The following is a 21,027-nucleotide window of genomic DNA, read 5'->3' as shown; positions in this document are numbered from 1 at the left end:
CACACACGAAAAGTTGCACATTAACTTTGATGTTCTCACACGAATCTGAATATCTCTCAAAATGTTCGTTCGAAGATTGAGTATCTCACCGAGCAGGTGGTTTTCTAACGCTCATTGGTCGTGCTGGACTTGCAACCATTTCATTCCTTTCTTTTACCCCGCAACAAAAGGCTGAGGAGGTTTTGTTTTCACCTCTTTTTGTCTGTTTGTTTTCACCTCTTTCTGTCTATCTGGTTGTTCCGTGCAAAATCGAAGATTTTTCAAGTAGTTTGGTTCGTCAATATTTTTATTCTGCCTGTTTGTTTGTTTGTTTATCGCCAACAGGTCACAATTTTAAGCCAATCTTCATGAAGCTTCATCACTTGGTAGAGCTTGTCATTCGGATGAAGCCTATTGTTTTTGAGGTCAAAAGGTCAAAAGGTCAACATAGGGCAAAGGTCAACAACTTTGGTGAGATTTCTAAAATTCGCAATTTTCATCTGATTGACTTCAAACTTGAAGAAAATATATATTTCAGGTCACTGAATTCAAACTGAATTATTTTTGAAGTCACCATGGACCAAAAGTTCAGCATAAACAAAGGTCAACAACTTGGGTGAGATTTCTAAAATCCTCAATTCTTTCTTTCTAAATTCCTCAATCGGTTCTTCTGACCACGTCCTTGTCAAAGTGGACATCTCTCTGGCTATTATCAGAGAACCACCTCACCACCGTCGAGTCTGGCATTTCACTGAAGCTGACTCGCAGGATCTCCAAGCAGCCATCAAACATGCAGATTGGTCTCCTATCACTACTTTCTCCAACATCAACTCATCCTGGGAATTCTTTCAAAGAAACTTGCTCTCCCTCATGCACAGATTTATCCCCTCTCGTCTTCAGTTGTCCTACCCTTCCTCCCGCCCTTGGCTCACTGAAGCTTGTGGCGAGGCAGTTTTCCTGAAACAACTTGTGTTTGCCTCATGGAAAGCAAACCCAACTGAGGATAATCTCAGTTCCTTCCATAAAGCTTGGAACAAGTGTGTATCCACTCTCAGGAGAGCCAGAAAACAACATCTTTGAAAGCTCAAGTCCGAACTTTCAAACCTCTCTCCCTCCTCAAAAATCGTGGTGGCGTCGAATCAAATCTGTTTGTGGTGTATGTTCCCCCTCTATCCCCTCCCTTACCTCTAATGGCCATGCTGCTGACACCGCACGTGAAAAGACTGAATGCCTAAACTCGGTGTTTGCAGCTGAATCTTGTGTCCAAAACCCATCGCTTTCTCTACCCCCCTTACCCAGTCGCACCCAACTGTCCCTGGACTCTGTGTCCTTTTCTCCTGACAAGGTGGAGAGCTTGCTGTCAAACCTCAACTCAGATTCTGCAACCAGTCCAGACGGCATCAGCCCACGTGTCCTAAAAACCTGCTCTTCTGCTCTTGCTCACCCTCTCTCTGTTTTATTCACCCTCTCATTTACCCAACGTCATCTGCCATCTGCATGGAAATCAGTAAACATTACTGCCCTGGATAAAAAAATGTGCAAAAACAGATCCCTGCAACTACAGACCAATCAGCCTTCTGCCAATCATCAGCAAGGTTATGGAATCCATCATCGCTTCAGACATTAAATCCTTCCTCTTCTCCAATGGCTTGATTTGGGATCTTCAATTTGGTTTCAGACCAGGTCACCCGACCCTGGATATGCTGCTTCTGCTCTCCCAACAATGGATGGAGGTCCTCAATGCCAGACATGAAATCAGAACCATATCCCCAGACATATCGCATGAGTTTGACATGGTCTGGCACCCTGCCCTACTCACGAAACTCTCTTCCTATGGGATCCAAGGCCATTTCCACTCATGGCTCGCAGACTTCCTCTCCTATCGCAGTAAACGTGTGGCCCTAAATTGAGTTCTTTCATCTCCTCTTCCTGTCCAGGCTGGAGTTCCTCAAGGTAGCGTTCTGGGCCCTGTTCTTTTTCTAGTTTTCATCAATAATCTCACTGACTCTCTGGAAAATCCTCTTTATCTCTTTGCTGATGACTCCACCCTCTGCCGTACCATCTGTCATCCCTCAGACCGGCATGCAGCAGCTTCTTCGCTCACTGCAGATCTGGTAAAATCACAAACTGTTCCAACATGTAGAACATGTCTTTCAACCCAGACAAGTCACCCACGCTCACTTTGTCTCTCTTAAAGGACCGTTTCGAAAAAAACCCCCATCCAATTTCTCAACAATCCTTTGGAAGAAGTCCTTTCTTTCAAGCTTCTGGATCTCACGATCTGCCATGACCTTTCCTGGGAAGCCACATTTCAAACCTCGCCTCCAAAGCCAGTCGCCGACTGGGAATCCTCCGTCGTGCAAAGTCCTTCCTCGGCCCTCTTGAGCTCCTGACCACTTACAAAGCTTTTGTCCGTAGCCTGATGGAGTACTGCTCTCCACTCTGGGCTGCTGCTCCTGCCTCCCACCTTTCTCGGCTTCACGCTGTGGAAACCAAGACATTTCAGATCATTGGCATCTCCCGCGATGAGGCCGAGTCTTTTGGCCTCTCTGTCTATCACCGCAGGCTGGTCTGTGGTCTTTCTGTCTTCTGCCGTCTCCTCTCCAGCCTCGCCCCCCCTGCTCTCGCTGCGATTTGTCCCCACCACATTTCGGCAGGGCGGTCAAGGTCCGCCATCAACTCCCTACTGGTAAAACCACCAAAATCATGAATCACTGTTCACTTCACTCTTTCATTCCTATTTTTCCCACCTTAAAAATAAACTCCTTCACTCTGTTCAATCCCATTCTTCCCTCCAGGCCTTCAAAACAGCTGTTCACCACCACCTCTTATCATCCCCCATCCAAATCCTCGATATTTTCTACCCCTGATAATCCACTCAAGCCCACCTCCTTCAAATTCCTTGCTTTCCTTCCTGAAAGTCCCTGTAATGTCCATCTTGTATTCCCCATGTTCCCCGCCCCATTCCTCTCCCTTCCACTGATCCCCGAATGTCTCTGTTCCCCACTGTTTTGTCCTTCCCACTCCTCTTTTCTCATGCCCCCCCCCCCTTGCTGTGTTGCTGTGTGTTGTGTGTTGTGTGCTTGCTCTCATACGAGCCTCGACAAGGAACAAAAATGTTTTGTTTTTTTAAACCCTCACACCCCAAACCCAACCCCAACCCTCACATGAAAACCCAAACCACAACCTTCATACCCCAAACCCAAACCCAAACCCTCATACCCCAAACCCAAACACAACCTTAACCTTCACACTTAAAACCCAAACCCAAACCCAAACCCAAACCCTAACCTTCACACCTAAAACCCAAACACTAACCTTCATATCCCAAACACAAACCCAACTCAATCGAAGATCATTAATCATTTGTAAACAATTTTTTTTTAAAACAAGCTAAAATGAGCGAAGATCCTCGTACTCTTCATGATGACGTCATAAAAACGATTATGACGTCATTGTGATGTATCAGGTTTGCGATAAATTATCTGTGCTAATGCCCGGCTTGATTCCCGCAAACAAAATTCAAACAGCTTGCCGAGTTTCGGAGATAATGGGACAGGCGATTTCCATTAGCGGCGATATTATGACATCTACTTTTTTCTCGGAAGAATTTCCAAAATCGGAGATGGTTATTGCCTGCGCGTGGGCTTTCTGCATATACATGGCAAGTTTGACGCAGATCCGATAAAAACTCTGGGTTGTGAAACAAAAAGTCAAAAAACAGGAATAACGGCATAAAAATTGATCTGACGTCATAGTGATGTATCATATGTGTGGTAATTCATCTCTGCTCATGCCCTGTTCGATTCGCTCAAACAGAATTCAAAAAGCTTGCCTCGTTTCGGAGATAATTTTTAGGCAATTTCCATTAGCGGAGATATTTTGACGTCATAACTTTTTTTCTCGCAGGAATTTTCAAAATCGGAGATGGTTACTGTCTGCGCAGGGTACTTTTACATAAATCTGCCAAGTTTCAGGAAGTTTCGATGAAAACTGTAGGCTGTGAAACAAACAAGCTCAAATGAGCGAAGATCCTCGTTCTCTTAATGATGACATCATAAAAACGAATATGACGTCATTGTGATGCATCAGGTTTGCAATAAATTATCTGTGCTAATGCCCGGCTTGATTCCCGCAAACAAAATTGAAACAGCTTGCCTACTTTCGGAGATAATGGCACAGGCGATTTCCATTAGCGGTGACATGATGACATCAACTCTTTTTCTCGGAAGAATTTCCAAAATCGGAGATGGTTATTGCCTGCGTGTGAGCTTTCTGCATATACATGGCAAGTTTCACGAAGATCCGATGAAAACTCTGGGTTGCGAAACAAAAAATAGGAATGACGACATAAAAATGATGTGACGTCATCGTGATGTATCATATGTGTGGTATTTAATCTCTGCTAATGCCCTGTTTGATTCCCGCAAACAGAATTTAAAAAGCTTGCCAAGTTTCAGAGATAATTTTTTCGGCAATTTCCATTAGCGGAGATATTTTGACATCATAACTTTTTTTTCTCGGAGGAATTTTCAAAATCGGAGATGGTAACTGTCTGCACAGTGTATTTTTACATATATTTGCCAAGTTTCAGGAAGTATCGATGAAAACTGTAGGCTGTGAAACAAAAAATTCCACACGAAGATGAAGAACAACAACATGAGTAAGATTTCGAGATCCTCCACGAAGATCGAACAACTCAACGAATTATGATTTTTTTAAACAGTTTAATTTTTTTTTTGAGCAGTTCAATAATAATACAAGGTCAATACAGTTTTTCAACTCAACAAAATTTTTGGTTTTTTCTTCAAGTTCCATCTTAAGAATGAAGGTTCAGTTGTTTCAAGTTTGAAGAAGTGGAAAGGAAGGGATATATTGTAAATTAGTCTCAGGAAATCTCAGGTCTTCCCAGCACTTTCTTGATATTGCAGAAAAAGAATAAATAAATACATTACATGTCTAATATCGAATTAAATAATTTGTAACCATTAATTTTTCATCAACTGAACTTACCTCTCATCAAGCATCATCCAACCAAGAATGACATGGATAGATTGGTTTAGATCTCCAAAGGTCTCCAAGATAGAACTCATTTTTCGAGTCTGGAAGGTCGGTCTCATATTTTGCGCCCTCAAGGTCGAACTCTTCTCCTGATTTTCCCGAATTTTATGGATCATCAAGGTAGAATTGATATGCTGGGTCAAGGCAAAACTCGTTTTCTGGGTCTCTGCACACACATCAGCTGAAGGAAGTGAAAACCACTGTATATCACCACATTCATAATGTTCATCATTTTAATTCCATTTTACACAGTCCTGGAAACACTGTATTCTCTCCATTGCTTTCTGCATTTCAGTTCAATTTCCCTTTTAAGCCATGGGCTCCATATGGCTACCATATCAACTTATAGAATGGCTCAATGAAGGTCAATGTTCACATGTGATATACCAAATAATACCTGATGCTATTCTGCTTATTTTCATATGTCTGATAAGTTGTTACAATACATATTGCCTAAATCAGTCATTTGAATGAGCATACCCCGATCAAGGGATATTCGCGCACTGACTGACACTTTCATGTTTCACATTTTTTATTTTACTGATAAATATGGCAAAGATAATCAATTTAAAAGTGATTCATAACATTCTCGAAGGCAACAGAATTATTGTAATACCAATATTAGCCAGATACCTTGATAATAAGTTGCAAAATTACATTTCAAACTTTGTTGGTGTTTGCTGAAAGTTGGTCCAAACCCAAACTTTCAGCAAACTCGCCTTAATAATAAGTTGCGAAATTACACTTTAAACTTTGTTGGTGTTTGCTGAAAGTTGGTCCAAACCCCATTTTCAAGAATGATTCTCGCGCGTACATTGTAATTATGTTATTGTTATTATTTGCAATTTAGCACCAACAAACTAATCATCACCTTGATGGTTCCATGTAGTTATATAGTTCTAATCATGCAACACTCCTCTCATTCATAAGCACATTTGAAATATCAATGTTCATACATAGGTTTAATCAGAAACACTGTCTGAACTGTCTCCAGCAGGATAGTCTGTTCCTGCAGGAAGTGGACCATCATCATCTGATTCGTCCTCATTATCAGTCGGTGAACCTTCAACAATATCTATTAATTGTTGTGGAAGTACATCTCCGTCATACCATAACGGCTCCATTTTGCCATCAACCATTGTCCATCCATGGCCATCAGTAGTCAGAGGGATATCAGGATCAGTGAAATGCACTCTCTTCCATATTCCAACCTGGTAATTCACTCTCCTGATATGTTGCTCTAACGATTTTCAGCATGGAGGTAGATTAGCCATATCAATGTTGTGTGAAGTTTTGATTGATGTGTCATTATCTGTGTCACACAACTGGCTCATCTTCAGGAAGCGTGGTTCATCAACTCTGTGCATGCGCGGCCTTTCGTAAATGGCACACGTGAACTCGTCAAGATCGTCTACGAGCTCTGTAGGTACATGCCAGGAGTCTCCCAGCCCAGCAAGCACTGGCACAAATTTGGGCATCTGATTTAGTTTCTTGAGACGTTTCACTTTTCCTAATCCTTTGAAGGTGCTTGTGGAGTCGCATCCACTGTATGCATGGAGTGCTATCAGAGCTGTACAGTGTTGCTGGGTTTAACCTCGTGATATATCACTCACATTTGGCAGTCTTTTCTTGTTTCCAGTGCCAGTGTCAAACAATATGGTGACATCACAGAGTGTGGGTGCACAGTGGAGAAGCATAAAGAATACATCAGTGTCTGGACTCTTCACCCTCAAGCACTTGTAACTCTGGCTACTACCATGTTTACAATATAAGATGATACGCGAATCAGATTCCTCCTGGGTTGACTTGAGCATGGGAATTTCTCTTCTCTGTGTTGACAGACCATCATCAGATGTCAGCGGGTATGCAGTGCCTTCACAGATTACAGTCACTTGTCTTCCTTGTAGCTTCTTGGCATCTGCATTTGGCTCCAGAGTCGAGTGAGTCGTGCAATAAAGTGTTTATTGTTGACATCATTGCACAAGAACAATTTCCAGTCAGATGGGTTGTTGGTGTTCTCCCCTTTGATAATCAGTTTTTCACCACAACTTTGTCTTCGTCGCTCTATTGCTTTGACAGAGGTCGGCATGTAGGAGTCTGTGCTGAACACAACATCACCTATCGGTGGCATTATATCAAAGACTTTGGAACATATCTGGCTAAAGTTTCCTTGTGTTTCTTTCATGTTGTAGAATACAGCATTACCATCATGAATAACTTGCGTTTCAATTGATTGGGGTACCGCAGCATCCTCATGACCCTTTCTGAGATGAGGCAACACCTTAGACTTGTCCGTCTTTGCTAAGAAACCATCAGCAGTCCCTATACTGTATGGCACAGGAGTTAATGGGTATGTCATCAGTTCCTTAAGATTCAGTTGTACACCTTGGCTTTGGGATTTCATGAGGAGTTGGAAGGTGACATTTCCTTGTTTGTACTTCAAATTCACGCAGAAAAATGCTCAAATTACCTGAAAACAAGCTTTTTAAACTAAACAAAAGCATTGTCTGACTCAACTTTTTGTTCTGCATCACTATTCTGCAGCAGAAACGTGTGATTTCATTGAAATCGTGAGTATTCTCGCTTCAAATTCACACAGAAAAATGCTCAAATTACCCTCAAACAAGTTTTTTAAACCAAACAAAATCATTGTCTGACAACTTTTTGTTCTTTATCACTATTCTGAAGCGAAAACGTGTGATTTCATTGAAATAGTGAGTATTCTTGCTTCAAATTCACGCAGAAAATGCTCAAATTACCCTAAAACAAGCTTTTTCAACCAAACAAAAGCATTGTCTAACTCAACTATTTGTTCTGCATCACTATTCTGAAGTGAAAACGTGTGATTTCATTGAAATAGTAAGTATTTCGCTTCAAATTCGCGCAGAAAATGCTCAAATTACCCTAAAACAAGCTTTTTGAACCAAACAAAAGCATTGTCTGACTCAGCTTTTTGTTCTGCATCATTATTCTGAAGTGAAAACGTGTGATTTCATTGAAATAGTGAGTATTTTAGCTTCAAATTCGCACAGAAAAATGCTCAAATTACCTGAAAACAAGCTTTTTAAACCAAACAAAAGCATTGTCTGACACAACTTTTTGTTCTGAATCACTATTCTGAAGCAAAAACGTGTGATTTCATTGAAATCGTGAGTATTATAGCTTCAAATTCATGCCAAGAAATGCTCATATAACCGAAAAGAAGCTTTTTAAACCAAACAAAAACATTGTCTGACTCAATTTTTGTTCTGCATCACCATTCTGAAGCGAAAACGTGTGATTTCATTGAAATAGTGAGTATTTTAGCTTCAAATTCGCACAGAAAAATGCTCAAATTACCTGAAAACAAGCTTTTTAAACTAAACAAAAGCATTGTCTGACTCAACTTTTTGTTCTGCATCACTATTCTGCAGCAGAAACGTGTGATTTCATTGAAATCGTGAGTATTCTCGCTTCAAATTCACACAGAAAAATGCTCAAATTACCCTCAAACAAGTTTTTTAAACCAAACAAAATCATTGTCTGACAACTTTTTGTTCTTTATCACTATTCTGAAGCGAAAACGTGTGATTTCATTGAAATAGTGAGTATTCTTGCTTCAAATTCACGCAGAAAATGCTCAAATTACCCTAAAACAAGCTTTTTCAACCAAACAAAAGCATTGTCTAACTCAACTATTGTTCTGCATCACTATTCTGAAGTGAAAACGTGTGATTTCATTGAAATAGTAAGTATTTCGCTTCAAATTCGCGCAGAAAATGCTCAAATTACCCTAAAACAAGCTTTTTGAACCAAACAAAAGCATTGTCTGACTCAGCTTTTTGTTCTGCATCATTATTCTGAAGTGAAAACGTGTGATTTCATTGAAATAGTGAGTATTTTAGCTTCAAATTCGCACAGAAAAATGCTCAAATTACCTGAAAACAAGCTTTTTAAACCAAACAAAAGCATTGTCTGACACAACTTTTTGTTCTGAATCACTATTCTGAAGCAAAAACGTGTGATTTCATTGAAATCGTGATGATTTTAGTTTCAAATTGACTCAAAAAAATCATGCTCAAATTATCGTAAAACAAGGTTTTTAAGCAAAACAAAAGCATTATCTGACTCAACTTTTTGGTCTGCATCACTATTCTGAAGCGAAAACGTCTGATTTCATTGAAATAGTGAGTATTCCAGCTTCAAATTCACGCCAAGAAATGCTCATATAACCCGAAAAGAAGCTTTTTAAACCAAACAAAAACATTGTCTGACTCAATTTTTGTTCTGCATCACCATTCTGAAGCGAAAACGTGTGATTTCATTGAAATAGTGAGTATTTTAGCTTCAAATTCGCACAGAAAAATGCTCATATTACCCTAAAACAAGCTTTTTAAACCAAACAAAAGCATTGTCTGACTCAGCTTTTTGTTCTGCATCACTATTCTGAAGCGAAAACATGTGATTTCATTGAAATAATAAGTATTCTTGCTTCAAATTCGAGCAGAAAAATGCTCAAATTACCCTAAAACAAGCTTTTTAAACCAAACAAAAGCATTGTCTGACTCAGCTTTTTGTTCTGCATCACTATTCTGAAGCGAAAACATGTGATTTCATTGAAATAATAAGTATTCTTGCTTCAAATTCGCGCAGAAAAATGCTCAAATTACCGTAAAATCTCTTCTTCTTTTGGCTGCTCCCGTTAGGGGTCGCCACAGCGGATCATCCGTATGATCCGCATACTGATTTGGCACATGTTTTACGCCGGATGCCCTTCCTGATGCAACCCTGGTCGCCTCTTATGACACAGGGATATGGTACACCTATTTTAACCGGGCTATACACCGGACCAGTAAACTGGTATTCACTTCGCCGACCTCGGAAGGATGACAGGCTGAGTCAACCCCCTGGTATATTAATTCAGTGGCCCAACGGGGCTTGAACTCAGGACCTTTTGGATCCCAAGCCGCTGCCCAAACCATTGCGCCAACACCAAGCTTTTTCAACCAAACAAAAGCATTGTCTGACTCAACTTTTTGTTCGGCATCACTATTCTGAAGCAAAAAGGTGTGATTTCATTGAAATAGTGAGTATTATAGCTTCAAATTCACGCAGAAAAATGCTCAAATTACCTGAAAACAAGCTTTTTAAACCAAATAAAAGCATTGTCTGACTCAACTTTTTGTTCTGCATCACTATTCTGAAGCGAAAACATGTGATTTCATTGAAATAATAAGTATTCTTGCTTCAAATTCGAGCAGAAAAATGCTCAAATTACCCTAAAACAAGCTTTTTAAACCAAACAAAAGCATTGTCTGACTCAGCTTTTTGTTCTGCATCACTATTCTGAAGCGAAAACCTGTGATTTCATTGAAATAATAAGTATTCTTGCTTCAAATTCGCGCAGAAAAATGCTCAAATTACCCTAAAATCTCTTCTTCTTTTGGCTGCTCCCATTAGGGGTCGCCACAGCGGATCATCCGTATGATCCGCATACTGATTTGACACATGTTTTATGCCGGATGCCCTTCCTGACGCAACCCTGGTCGCCTCTTATGACACAGGGATATGGTACACCTATTTTAACCGGGCTATACACCGGACCAGTACACTGGTATTCACTTCGCCGACCTCGGAAGGATGACAGGCTGAGTCAACCCCCTGGTATATTAATTCAGTGGCCCAACGGGGCTTGAACTTAGGACCTTTTGGATCCCAAGCCGCTGCCCAAACCATTGCGCCAACACCAAGCTTTTTCAACCAAACAAAAGCATTGTCTGACTCAACTTTTTGTTCTGCATCACTATTCTGAAGCGAAAATGTGTGATTTCATTGAAATAGTGAGTATTATAGTTCAAACTCGCACAAAAAAACTGCTCAAATTTCCCTAAAACAAGCTTTTTAAACCAAACAAAAGCATTGTCTGACAACTTTTTATTCTGCATCACTATTCTGAAGCGAAAACATGTGATTTTATTGAAATAGTGAGTATTATAGCTTCAAATTCACGCAGAAAAAGGCTCAAATTTCCCTAAAACAAGCTTTTTAAACCAAACAAAAGCATTGTCTGACAACTTTTTGTTCTGCATCACTATTCTGAAGCTTAACCGTGTGATTTCATTGAAATAGTGAGTATCCTTGCTTCAAATTTGCGCCGAAAATGCTCAAATTACCTGAAAACAAGCTTTTTAAACCAAACAAAAGCATTGTCTGACTCAACTTTTTGTTCTGCATCACTTTTCTGAACCGAAAATGTGTGATTTCATTGAAATAGTTAGTAATTTAGCTTCAAATTCGTGCAAAAAAAAATGTTCAAATTACACGAAAACAAGCTTTTTAAACCAAACAAAAGCATTGTCTGACTCAACTTTTTTGTTCTGCATCACTTTTCTGAACCGAAAATGTGTGATTTCATTGAAATAGTGAGTATTTTAGCTTCAAATTCGTGCATAAAAATGCTCAAATTACCCTTAAACAAGCTTTTTCAACCAAACAAAAACATTGTCTGACTCATCTTTTGTTCTGCATCACTATTCTGAAGTGAAAACGTGTGATTTCATTGAAATAGTGAGTATTCTTGCTTCAAATTCGCGCAGAAAAATGCTCAAATTACCCGAAAACAAGCTTTTTAAACCAAACAAAAGCATTGTCTGACATCTTTTTGTTCTGCATCACTATTCTGAAGTGAAACCGTGTGATTTCATTGAAATAGTGAGTATTTTTGCTTCAAATTCACGCCAAAAAATGCTCATATTACCCGAAAAGAAGCTTTTTAAACCAAACAAAAGCATTGTCTGACTCAGCTTTTTGTTCTGCATCACTATTCTGAAGCGAAAACGTGTGATTTCATTGAAATAAGTATTCTTGCTTCAAATTCGCGCAGAAAAATGCTCAAATTACCCGAAAATCTCTTCTTCTTTTGGCTGCTCCCGTTAGGGGTCGCCACAGCGGATCATCCGTATGATCCGCATACTGATTTGGCACATGTTTTACGCCGGATGCCCTTCCTGACGCAACGCTGGTCACCTCTTACGACACAGGGATATGGTACACCTATTTTAACCGGGCTGTACACCGGACCAGTACACTGGTATTCACTTCGCCGACCTCGGAAGGATGACAGGCTGAGTCAACCCCCTGGTATATTAATTCAGTGGCCCAACGGGGCTTGAACTCAGGACCTTTTGGATCCCAAGCCGCTGCCCAAACCATTGCGCCAACACCAAGCTTTTTCAACCAAACAAAAGCATTAACTGACTCAACTTTTTGTTCTGCATCACTATTCTGAAGCGAAAAGGTGTGATTTCATTGAAATAGTGAGTATTATAGTTCAAACTCGCACAAAAAAACTGCTCAAATTTCCCTAAAACAAGCTTTTTAAACCAAACAAAAGCATTGCCTGACAACTTTTTATTCTGCATCACTATTCTGAAGCGAAAACATGTGATTTGATTGAAATAGTGAGTATTATAGCTTCAAATTCATGCAGAAAAAGGCTCAAATTACCCTAAAACAAGCTTTTTAAACCAAACAAAATCATTGTCTGACTCAACTTTTTGTTCTGCATCACTATTCTCAAGTGAAAACGTGTGATTTAACTGAAATAGTGAATATTCTTGCTTCAAATTCACGCAGAAAAATGCTCAAATTACTCGAAACAAGCTTTTTAAACCAAACAAAAGCATTGTGTGACTCAACTTTTTGTTCTGCATCACTATTCTGAAGCTTAACCGTGTGATTTCATTGAAATAGTGAGTATCCTTGCTTCAAATTTGCGCCGAAAATGCTCAAATTACCTGAAAACAAGCTTTTTAAACCAAACAAAAGCATTGTCTGACTCAACTTTTTGTTCTGCATCACTTTTCTGAACTGAAAATGTGTGATTTCATTGAAATAGTTAGTAATTTAGCTTCAAATTCGTGCAAAAATAAAAAAAAAAAATGCTCAAATTACACGAAAACAAGCTTTTTAAACCAAACAAAAGCATTGTCTGACTCAACTTTTTTGTTCTGCATCACTATTCTGAAGCGAAAATGTGTGATTTCATTGAAATAGTGAGTATTTTAGCTTCAAATTCGCATAAAAATTGCTCAAATTACCCTAAAACAAGCTTTTTAAACCAAACAAAAGTATTGTCTGACTGAACTTCTTGTTCTGCTTCACTATTCTGAAGCGAAAACGTGTAATTTCATTGAAATCGTGAGTATTTTCGCTTCAAATTCGCGCAAAAAAATGCTCAAATTACCCTAAAACAAGCTTTTTAAAACAAACAAAAGCATTGCCTGACTCAACTTCTTGTTCTGCATCACTTCTTTTGCGAAAACGTGTGATTTTATTGAAATATTGAGTATTTTAGCTTCAAATTCGCAAAACGCTGAATTTCACAGATATGACTTGTAAACGCAAAAATGTCTCAAATTGGCCTAAAACAAGCTTTTTTCACCAAAGATATGCATTGTCCAATAAATTTTTGTTCTGCATCACTAGTCTGAAGCGAAAACGCGCGATTTTATTGAAATCATGAGTATTTTACCTTCAGATTCGCAAAACGTTGCATTTCACAGAAAGGACTTGTAAACGCAAAAATGTCTCAAATTAGCCAAAAACAAGCTTTTTTCACCAACCAAAGGCATTGTCCGACTCAACATTTTGTTCTCCATCACTATTCTGAAGCGAAAACGTCTGATTTTATTGAAATCGTGAGTATTTTAGCTTCAAATTCGCAAAACGTTGCATTTCACAGAAAGGACTTGTAAATGCAAAAATGTTTCAAATTGGCCTAAAACAAGCTTTTTTCACCAAACAAAAGCATTGTCCAACAAATTTTTGTTCTGCATCACTATTCTGAAGTGAAAACGTGTGATTTCATTGAAATAATGAGTATTCTTGCTTCAAATTCGCGCAGAAAAATGCTCAAATTACCCGAAAACAAGCTTTTTAAACCAAACAAAAGCATTGTCTGACAACTTTTTGTTCTGCCTCACTATTCTGAAGGGAAAACGTGTGATTTCATTGAAATAGTGAGTATTTTTGCTTCAAATTCACGCCAAAAAATGCTCATATTACCCGAAAAGAAGCTTTTTAAACCAAACAAAAGCATTGTCTGACTCAGCTTTTTGTTCTGCATCACTATTCTGAAGCGAAAACGTGTGATTTCATTGAAATAATAAGTATTCTTGCTTCAAATTCGCGCAGAAAAATGCTCAAATTACCCTAAAATCTCTTCTTCTTTTGGCTGCTCCCATTAGGGGTCGCCACAGCGGATCATCCATATGATCCGCATACTGATTTGGCACATGTTTTACGCCGGATGCCCTTCCTGACGCAACCCTGGTCACCTCTTACGACACAGGGATATGGTACACCTATTTTTACCGGGCTATACACCGGACCAGTACACTGGTATTCACTTCGCCGACCTCGGAAGGATGACAGGCTGAGTCAACCCCCTGGTATATTAATTCAGTTGCCCAACGGGGCTTGAACTCAGGACCTTTTGGATCCCAAGCCGCTGCCCAAACCATTGCGCCAACACCAAGCTTTTTCAACCAAACAAAAGCATTGTCTGACTCAACTTTTTGTTCTGCATCACTATTCTGAAGCGAAAAGGTGTGATTTCATTGAAATAGTGAGTATTTTAGCTTCAAATTCACGCAGAAAAATGCTCAAATTACCTGAAAACAAGCTTTTAAAACCAAACAAAAGCATTGTCCAACAAATTTTGTTCTGCATCACTATTCTGAAGCAAAAACACATGATTTAATTGAAATCGTGAGTATTTTCACTTCAAATTCGCAAACCGCTGCATTTCACAGAAAGGACTTGTTCTAAGTCATCGCGGAGCACACCTTCCCTCCGACGGTCAGGTACCCACCAACTCTGACCACCAGCTTTTCTCTCTCCATGGCTGTGAGGTTCCAATAAAGACTCTGGGTTTTCTTTTCATTTGTGTGTGTGTCTGTGTGTTGGCCCATCTTTAAGTAGAACTGAATAAGTGTTTTTGGATTGTTGCAAATACTTCCTGCATATTCGTGTTGTCTTGCCTTTGTCTTTTACTGTGATTAAATTTTTTTAAATGTTCCCAGCTCGTTTCCGTCCTTTCTTTGTTTGGTCCAGCATGGTCAGTGTCTGAGTTCAGACGGGGTTCCATCCCCAGTAATCGGTACATCGTAGCTGGAACGTCCTGGGCAGGCCCGCTCGACTGCATCCGAGCCAGAGTTGGTAGGTGGAAGTTAATACTCTACCTTAGCTGGTAGAGTGATCTGGTTCGGCCAGATGTTCCGAGGGCGTGAATCCCCGGTAGCCAAGCCTGCATGGTTACTTAGGTATATTGGATCTTGACAATTAACCCTACGCCACGTGGTCAAGATATTGGCGTTTCACGGTTGATTCATCGACCCGCCAGCTTCGGAGTTATCCGGAGCGATGGCCTATAAATTCCGGAGTCTGGTGGGAGACGGCGTAAACTTCCCCACCTAACGGTCGTTCTCACCACTGACCCCCGGCCCACAACATTACTTTTCTCAAAGGGTTCACTATGTTTGCTGACCTAACGGCAGGTGTTCTTGTGAGCGGCATGTCATTCCGTCATCGAGGGATTGCTTTTGTTGTTGTTTTATGTCTATATAATCCTCTCGAAACCTGCACCATCCAATCACCCGTTTTCAACAGGTAGATCTGAGAGTAGGTAATATTAAAGGATTGCAAATGGAAGCACAAAATACAACACACAACTTCATATGAAACCATGTAAAGATGATTCTTCACATGGTTTTAGTAACACTAAGATAAATTTAAAACACGCGACATTTTTCAGTCATACAGATGTAATTTCAGCAAATACAATTGAAGTATATCAACAAAAGCATTTATTCCAAACATTTCATCATAAAGTACATTACAACAGTGAATGCATATGTGATACATTTATTCTGGTAAATCAGAAGTATCATTGGATTCCAATGATTTATCTCAGGTTGGGGAAATAATAATGCTCATCAATGGATGGATTTTTGCTGCAAATTAAAGAAAAGCATTTTCATTATACAAAACAAGTATTACAGAATGTTTTTGCAACAACAAAAAAAACAACAGTCTTTTACATAAAACAAATCAGAAGAAATTTTCATAATTTATCTGTATTGGAAAAGAAAGGAATAATTTTACTGTTTCTCAGTATGAATTCAAAAGCCTGTAAAGGCATTTCATTCCATAAAACATCAAAAAATTACATCCTTAAGGAGTTTTTGACTTGATTTTGTTTTTCCAGGTGATAAGGCTCATGGAGGAACTGTATAAATAACGCACACATACCCGCAAATATACGAGAACACCGGATTAAGTTTCACACAAACACAGCTGCTGAGATTGGGGGAACTGACATCACTTCCTTGAGCACTCTGGGTGCTTACGACGTCATCACAACTGGGCAATTAAGGAGGAACTTTTTCCTCCCCATGGGTTTTTTTTCCCCCATGCTCTATCCTTTAAATTATGAGCAATAAAGCAAGGAAGCAGCACGTACCATTTTTAAAGTCTTTGGTAGGATTCGGCCGGCATTTGAACCGCTGACCTTCCAGACTCAGAGCGGATGCCCTAACCATTATGCCACCGAGTCTGCTTATAATATGCTTGGTGCGACGGTCTGGTTACAATAAGGCACTGGACTCACTGAGTTGTGGTTAAGACGTTTGAGTAGTCATGAGATAAACTTCTGAACAGATAAGGGCAAGGCAAAATCAGCTTTTAAAGGTGAGTGAAGTGAAATGAAAGAAAGGGATGAGAAGCGATGGTTAAACTATGAACAATGTAGAAGGCGAGATGGCAGAGGTTCACCTGTGATCCTCTAGTCAACTTGGGCGTGGACCACAGATGTTGCACCTGAGAATGTGTAAGATGAATATGTGAAAGTGGTGTACCAAGTTTAAGTTTTTCTACCGCACTGCAAGCACAGAGCATCAACTATGATCACCTGAAGCCCATCTGTTTGCATTTTCATCTTTGATGTGTGGACACATGTTTGCAAGCCATCATCATGAAAGTTGCAGTCCTCTTTCTCCCAAATATGAATGAACTGAAGGAAAAATTGAAAGAGGAATCCAAATTGTCAGGTTGGGCTTGGTGAACACACCTGGTCTGGTGAATTTGATGAAGATTCCTTCTCAAGTACAGGTAACCCAAACAGTGAACGGCATGTCCAGGACTCTTTTGTTGGCCTCAAGAACAGTTCATCCAGGACCAATGACAATATTTAGGAAAAAAAAACATGGTCAAGCTTTAAAAAGAATAATATTAACAGTATAAGGAACTGTGCTTTGGGATGTTGACTAGAAACAAGTCAAAATATTTAGCCCATAGTTTTCAGGAGGATAAGCTAATGAGGAAATGGACAATGTTGTATTGTTTGATCTCTTATGAAGCAGCCATTGTCAATGAGAGAAATGCGGTTGGCATTCTGGATGGTTGAAATGGGGTAACCACAGCTATACATCTGAGTGAACTCTCACCATAACTATTATTAATTTGCAAAAGTTAATTTATCATGTCTGTATTCCCTACTTTAGGAATATCCTACCCAGGGAATACGCCAGTTCCAGGATTGATCACAAAAACAAAGAAAATGTTCTGGAGAAGTGGACAAGCACACATGGTCTTCTACATTTTAGAGACCTGCGCATTGACCAGGCTGTAGTAGGCACCTTGCTTTGCCAACAGTTGGTTGTGCGTGCCATTCTCAACCACAAAGCCATTTTCAATGACAGCAATGTGATTGGCATTCTGGATGGTTGAAAGGCGGTGTGCTATGATGATGCAGGTTCGACCCATTCTCGCATAGTCTAACGCATCCTGCACCACCTGGGAAATGCAACGCATGCCAAACATTATTGGGCATGGTAATAAAAATAAAAACCATGGCAGTGTAACAGAAAGATGCAATTGCATACTGTTTTGCAATCACTAGTGTATGATGTTCAAACAGACTTCAACTGACTGAGTCGTCATAATAGCAAATTTTGAAATGGCAAATGTGTTGCTCGAATTGAGCCATTTGTCTGTGTGCGTGTGTGCGTGTCTGTGTGTGCGTGTCTGTGTGTGCGTGTGTGTGTCTGTGTGTGCGTGTGTGTGTGTGCGTGTGCGTGTTTGTGTGTGTGCATCGCCATTTTTCTCACAAATGGCTGAATGGATCGTCGACAAACTTTCAGTGGTTCATCGGTGAGTGACGGGAGAGTGTTTTAGGCAACAAAAAAAATTTGAAGAAAAAGTTGGATTTTTTATTATTATTATTTTAATCGCTCTTTCATGTAAAATTTGATTCTCTCTGTGCCTCTGAAGCAAAATCAAAATTTGATTTCTTCAAAATGCCAAAAGGATTACAACAGCAACAGGCAGTGCCAGGTACCCTTGCTAGTTTTGTATTCAAGGAGAATTCATGGTAAAAATAGCTGCAGTAGCTTTTCATTCAAGCGAAGGCGGTCTATATTACACAAGAGCATTTTTCCCTTTTGGCAATTCCATCGTCAGAGTGCCCAAAACAAGTCGTTAATGTTTCTGTGCTGTGGTGTTAGCCCTGCACGGGTGGATACTGCATCGTGGGTTACTGCCAAAGCAGTCCCACAGCAAGTAATACAGTAATACCTTGACATACGAGTTTAATTCGTTCTGTGACCGAGCTCGTAACTCGGTTTGCTCATATATCAAAAAATTCTCCCAATTGAAATTAATTAAAATACCATTAATCAGTTCCAGCCCCCCAAAAACACCCTAATTTCTTTGTAACATAGTTTTAAAAATGAGAAATGTATTTATTGAATAATAAATAATTAATACAAAACGTAATACAAAGATAATAAAATAGAATATAAATAAATAAACTGGTTTTATAAAGTGTACCGTACTTGAGTGGTTCTGTCTTATTCATTGAGGTAGTGATCTGAAACTAGATTACTATACAGGAGCTCAGACAGTTCAGCCAATCTAGAAGCCTCTTTAGGCCATTATTATGGTCAAACAGATCCTGCCAATAGTTTAAAGGATGCAAGTGAAGTAAACTGACCGGCGGATATAAACAAATCAGATGTGGATATGACACAAGTTTACAAAACATTTATATATTTGTATACTTTCTGATTGTAATGAAGATATTTCTGGCCACTCAGCTACAACATAGATGTAATGTTCAACGAAGAAATGTATCATTACATTGCATAGGCCCAGTCACACCTTGACGTTTTAGCCAGCTTATGCCGATTTTTTGAAAATTTGTCTAAAACGCTGGTACACGTCGAATACGTTATGGGTAAGTTTTGATAACATTGAGAGCACGCTGAAAAACACTGCCATACGTCATTGTACGCTGGCTTTAAACGTTGTACTTTTCGGTTGTCCTCAACTTTTCCATGCTTGAAATTTTAAGACTTATGCCAGTATATGACTCACACGTTCCGCATAACGCTGGCCATAAGTTGTAGGCACGTCACGCGATCGTTGACACACGTCGACACACGTTACTTGTAAGTTACTCATAAGTCGAAACGCATCGAGGTAATGTTTAGCGTACCCGAAACTTATTTCTAACCTACGAGTTACGTGTTGTACTCACGTTACGCGATCGGTGACACACATCGACACACGTTACTTGTAAGGTGCTCATAAGTCAAAACACATCAAGGTAATGGTTAGCGTCAGTGTTCCAGACTTCCTGGTTCTTTTTTTTCAGTTTTTTTTTCTTCCTTCCTTCGGTATGATGGTGATTTTGACACTTCGATTTCTAGTGCGGTTATAATATAATATAATTAATAGGCTGCCGCTCAACGATTTAAATCACAACCGCACTGTACACCGAACACCGTCACACCGAAGAAAAAACAAAAACCGGGAGTCTGGAACACTGACGCGAACCATTACCTTGATGTGTTTCGACTTATGAGCACCTTACAAGTAACGTATGTCGATGTGTGTCAACGATCGCATATCGTGCGTACAACTTATTCTCATCGCATGTGGAGCGTGTGTCATACGGCAAGTACGCCGTAAAATTTTCAACATGTTTAAAATTACAAGACGTACTCCATTTAATACGACGTATGATAGCGTACTTTAGCGTTCTATTCACGCATACCAAACTTACCCATACCGTATTTGACGTGCGCCAGCGTTTTAGACGCATTTTTCAGAGGTCGGCATACGCTGGCAAGATCGCCAAGGTGTGACTGCGATGTTGACACTTCCATTTCTGCGGCGGTTATGATTTGAATCGTTGTGCGGCAGCCTTTTCATAACCTACTCCACGTCATCGTCGGCGATGCGTGCAGCGCGCTATGCATAAGTTAGACTATCGTTGGGCATGGGTTGTGAAGGCCGACAACAGGTTCAGCATTCGTTGGTATAAGTTATCTATAACACAACGAAACGTTCTGTGTCCATTACTTATACGTTATGCATAAGACCAAGTCGTTATGAATACGTCCGAATCTTTAAAAAAAAAACATCAAAAGTTCAACGTAAGCCAGTGTTTTACATACATTTTAATACGTTGCCATTGCTGGCTAAAACGTCAAGGTGTGACTGGGCCTTATGATAAATACCTCTCAGCCACTCTGGAGGTATTCCTGGGACACTCAGCTGCCAGCATGACTTACCTTCTCACTTTCCATGTCCAATGCTGATGTCGCTTCATCCAACAGCAGAATCTTGGGGTGCCGGATTAGTGCACGGGCAATCGCAATTCGCTGCTTCTGCCCACCTGAAAGCTGAGCTCCTTTTTCTCCCACACGGGTGTTATATTTCTAGGTGTACAACAGCACACAGTCTGCTTTATGCCACAAGAACTTTCACGTTGCATGCAGAAAGTTCGTATGCTTGCAAAATCATGATGTCACGAGTAGTTTTGTCACAGCGATAGTATCAGCAGAAATGTCTTTGCCCTGGAGCCCTGGAGGAACTTGGGTATTTGAGTAAACATGTCCAACTACTGAATTTATCATTACATTGTAGGGCTGGAAGGATAGC

The 21,027-nt window shown here is 39.9% G+C and overlaps 2 protein-coding genes across 8 annotated transcripts in view; both read right to left on the bottom strand.

Moving 5' to 3' along the window:
- Positions 1–5,262, bottom strand: part of LOC147021633 (uncharacterized) — a 39,445-nt gene extending 34,183 nt beyond the window's left edge. For all 3 annotated transcript variants that reach the window (XR_015060591.1, XR_015060590.1, XM_085890406.1), the window contains exon 1: positions 4,993–5,262. The gene's annotated coding sequence lies outside the window, so the exon portion shown is untranslated. The remainder of the gene's footprint in view (positions 1–4,992) is intronic.
- A 10,602-nt stretch (positions 5,263–15,864) lies between these two features.
- Positions 15,865–21,027, bottom strand: part of LOC147021632 (ATP-dependent translocase ABCB1-like) — a 193,921-nt gene continuing 188,758 nt past the window's right edge. For all 5 annotated transcript variants that reach the window (XM_085891803.1, XM_085891801.1, XM_085891802.1 and 2 more), the window contains 2 exons: positions 20,658–20,804; positions 15,865–17,874 (listed from right to left, as the gene is read on the bottom strand). In XM_085891803.1, coding sequence (XP_085747929.1) covers positions 17,674–17,874; positions 20,658–20,804 — 348 coding nt within the window. In that variant the 3' untranslated portion in view covers positions 15,865–17,673. The remainder of the gene's footprint in view (positions 17,875–20,657; positions 20,805–21,027) is intronic.

This window comes from Eptatretus burgeri, chromosome 8 (assembly GCF_056783735.1).
Source record: "Eptatretus burgeri isolate ZD-2024b chromosome 8, Ebu_testis_v1, whole genome shotgun sequence".
Classification (NCBI taxonomy): domain Eukaryota; kingdom Metazoa; phylum Chordata; class Myxini; order Myxiniformes; family Myxinidae; genus Eptatretus; species Eptatretus burgeri.
The sequence above is the reverse complement of the archived record's forward strand: the minus strand, read 5'-3'. Positions and strand labels throughout refer to the sequence as shown.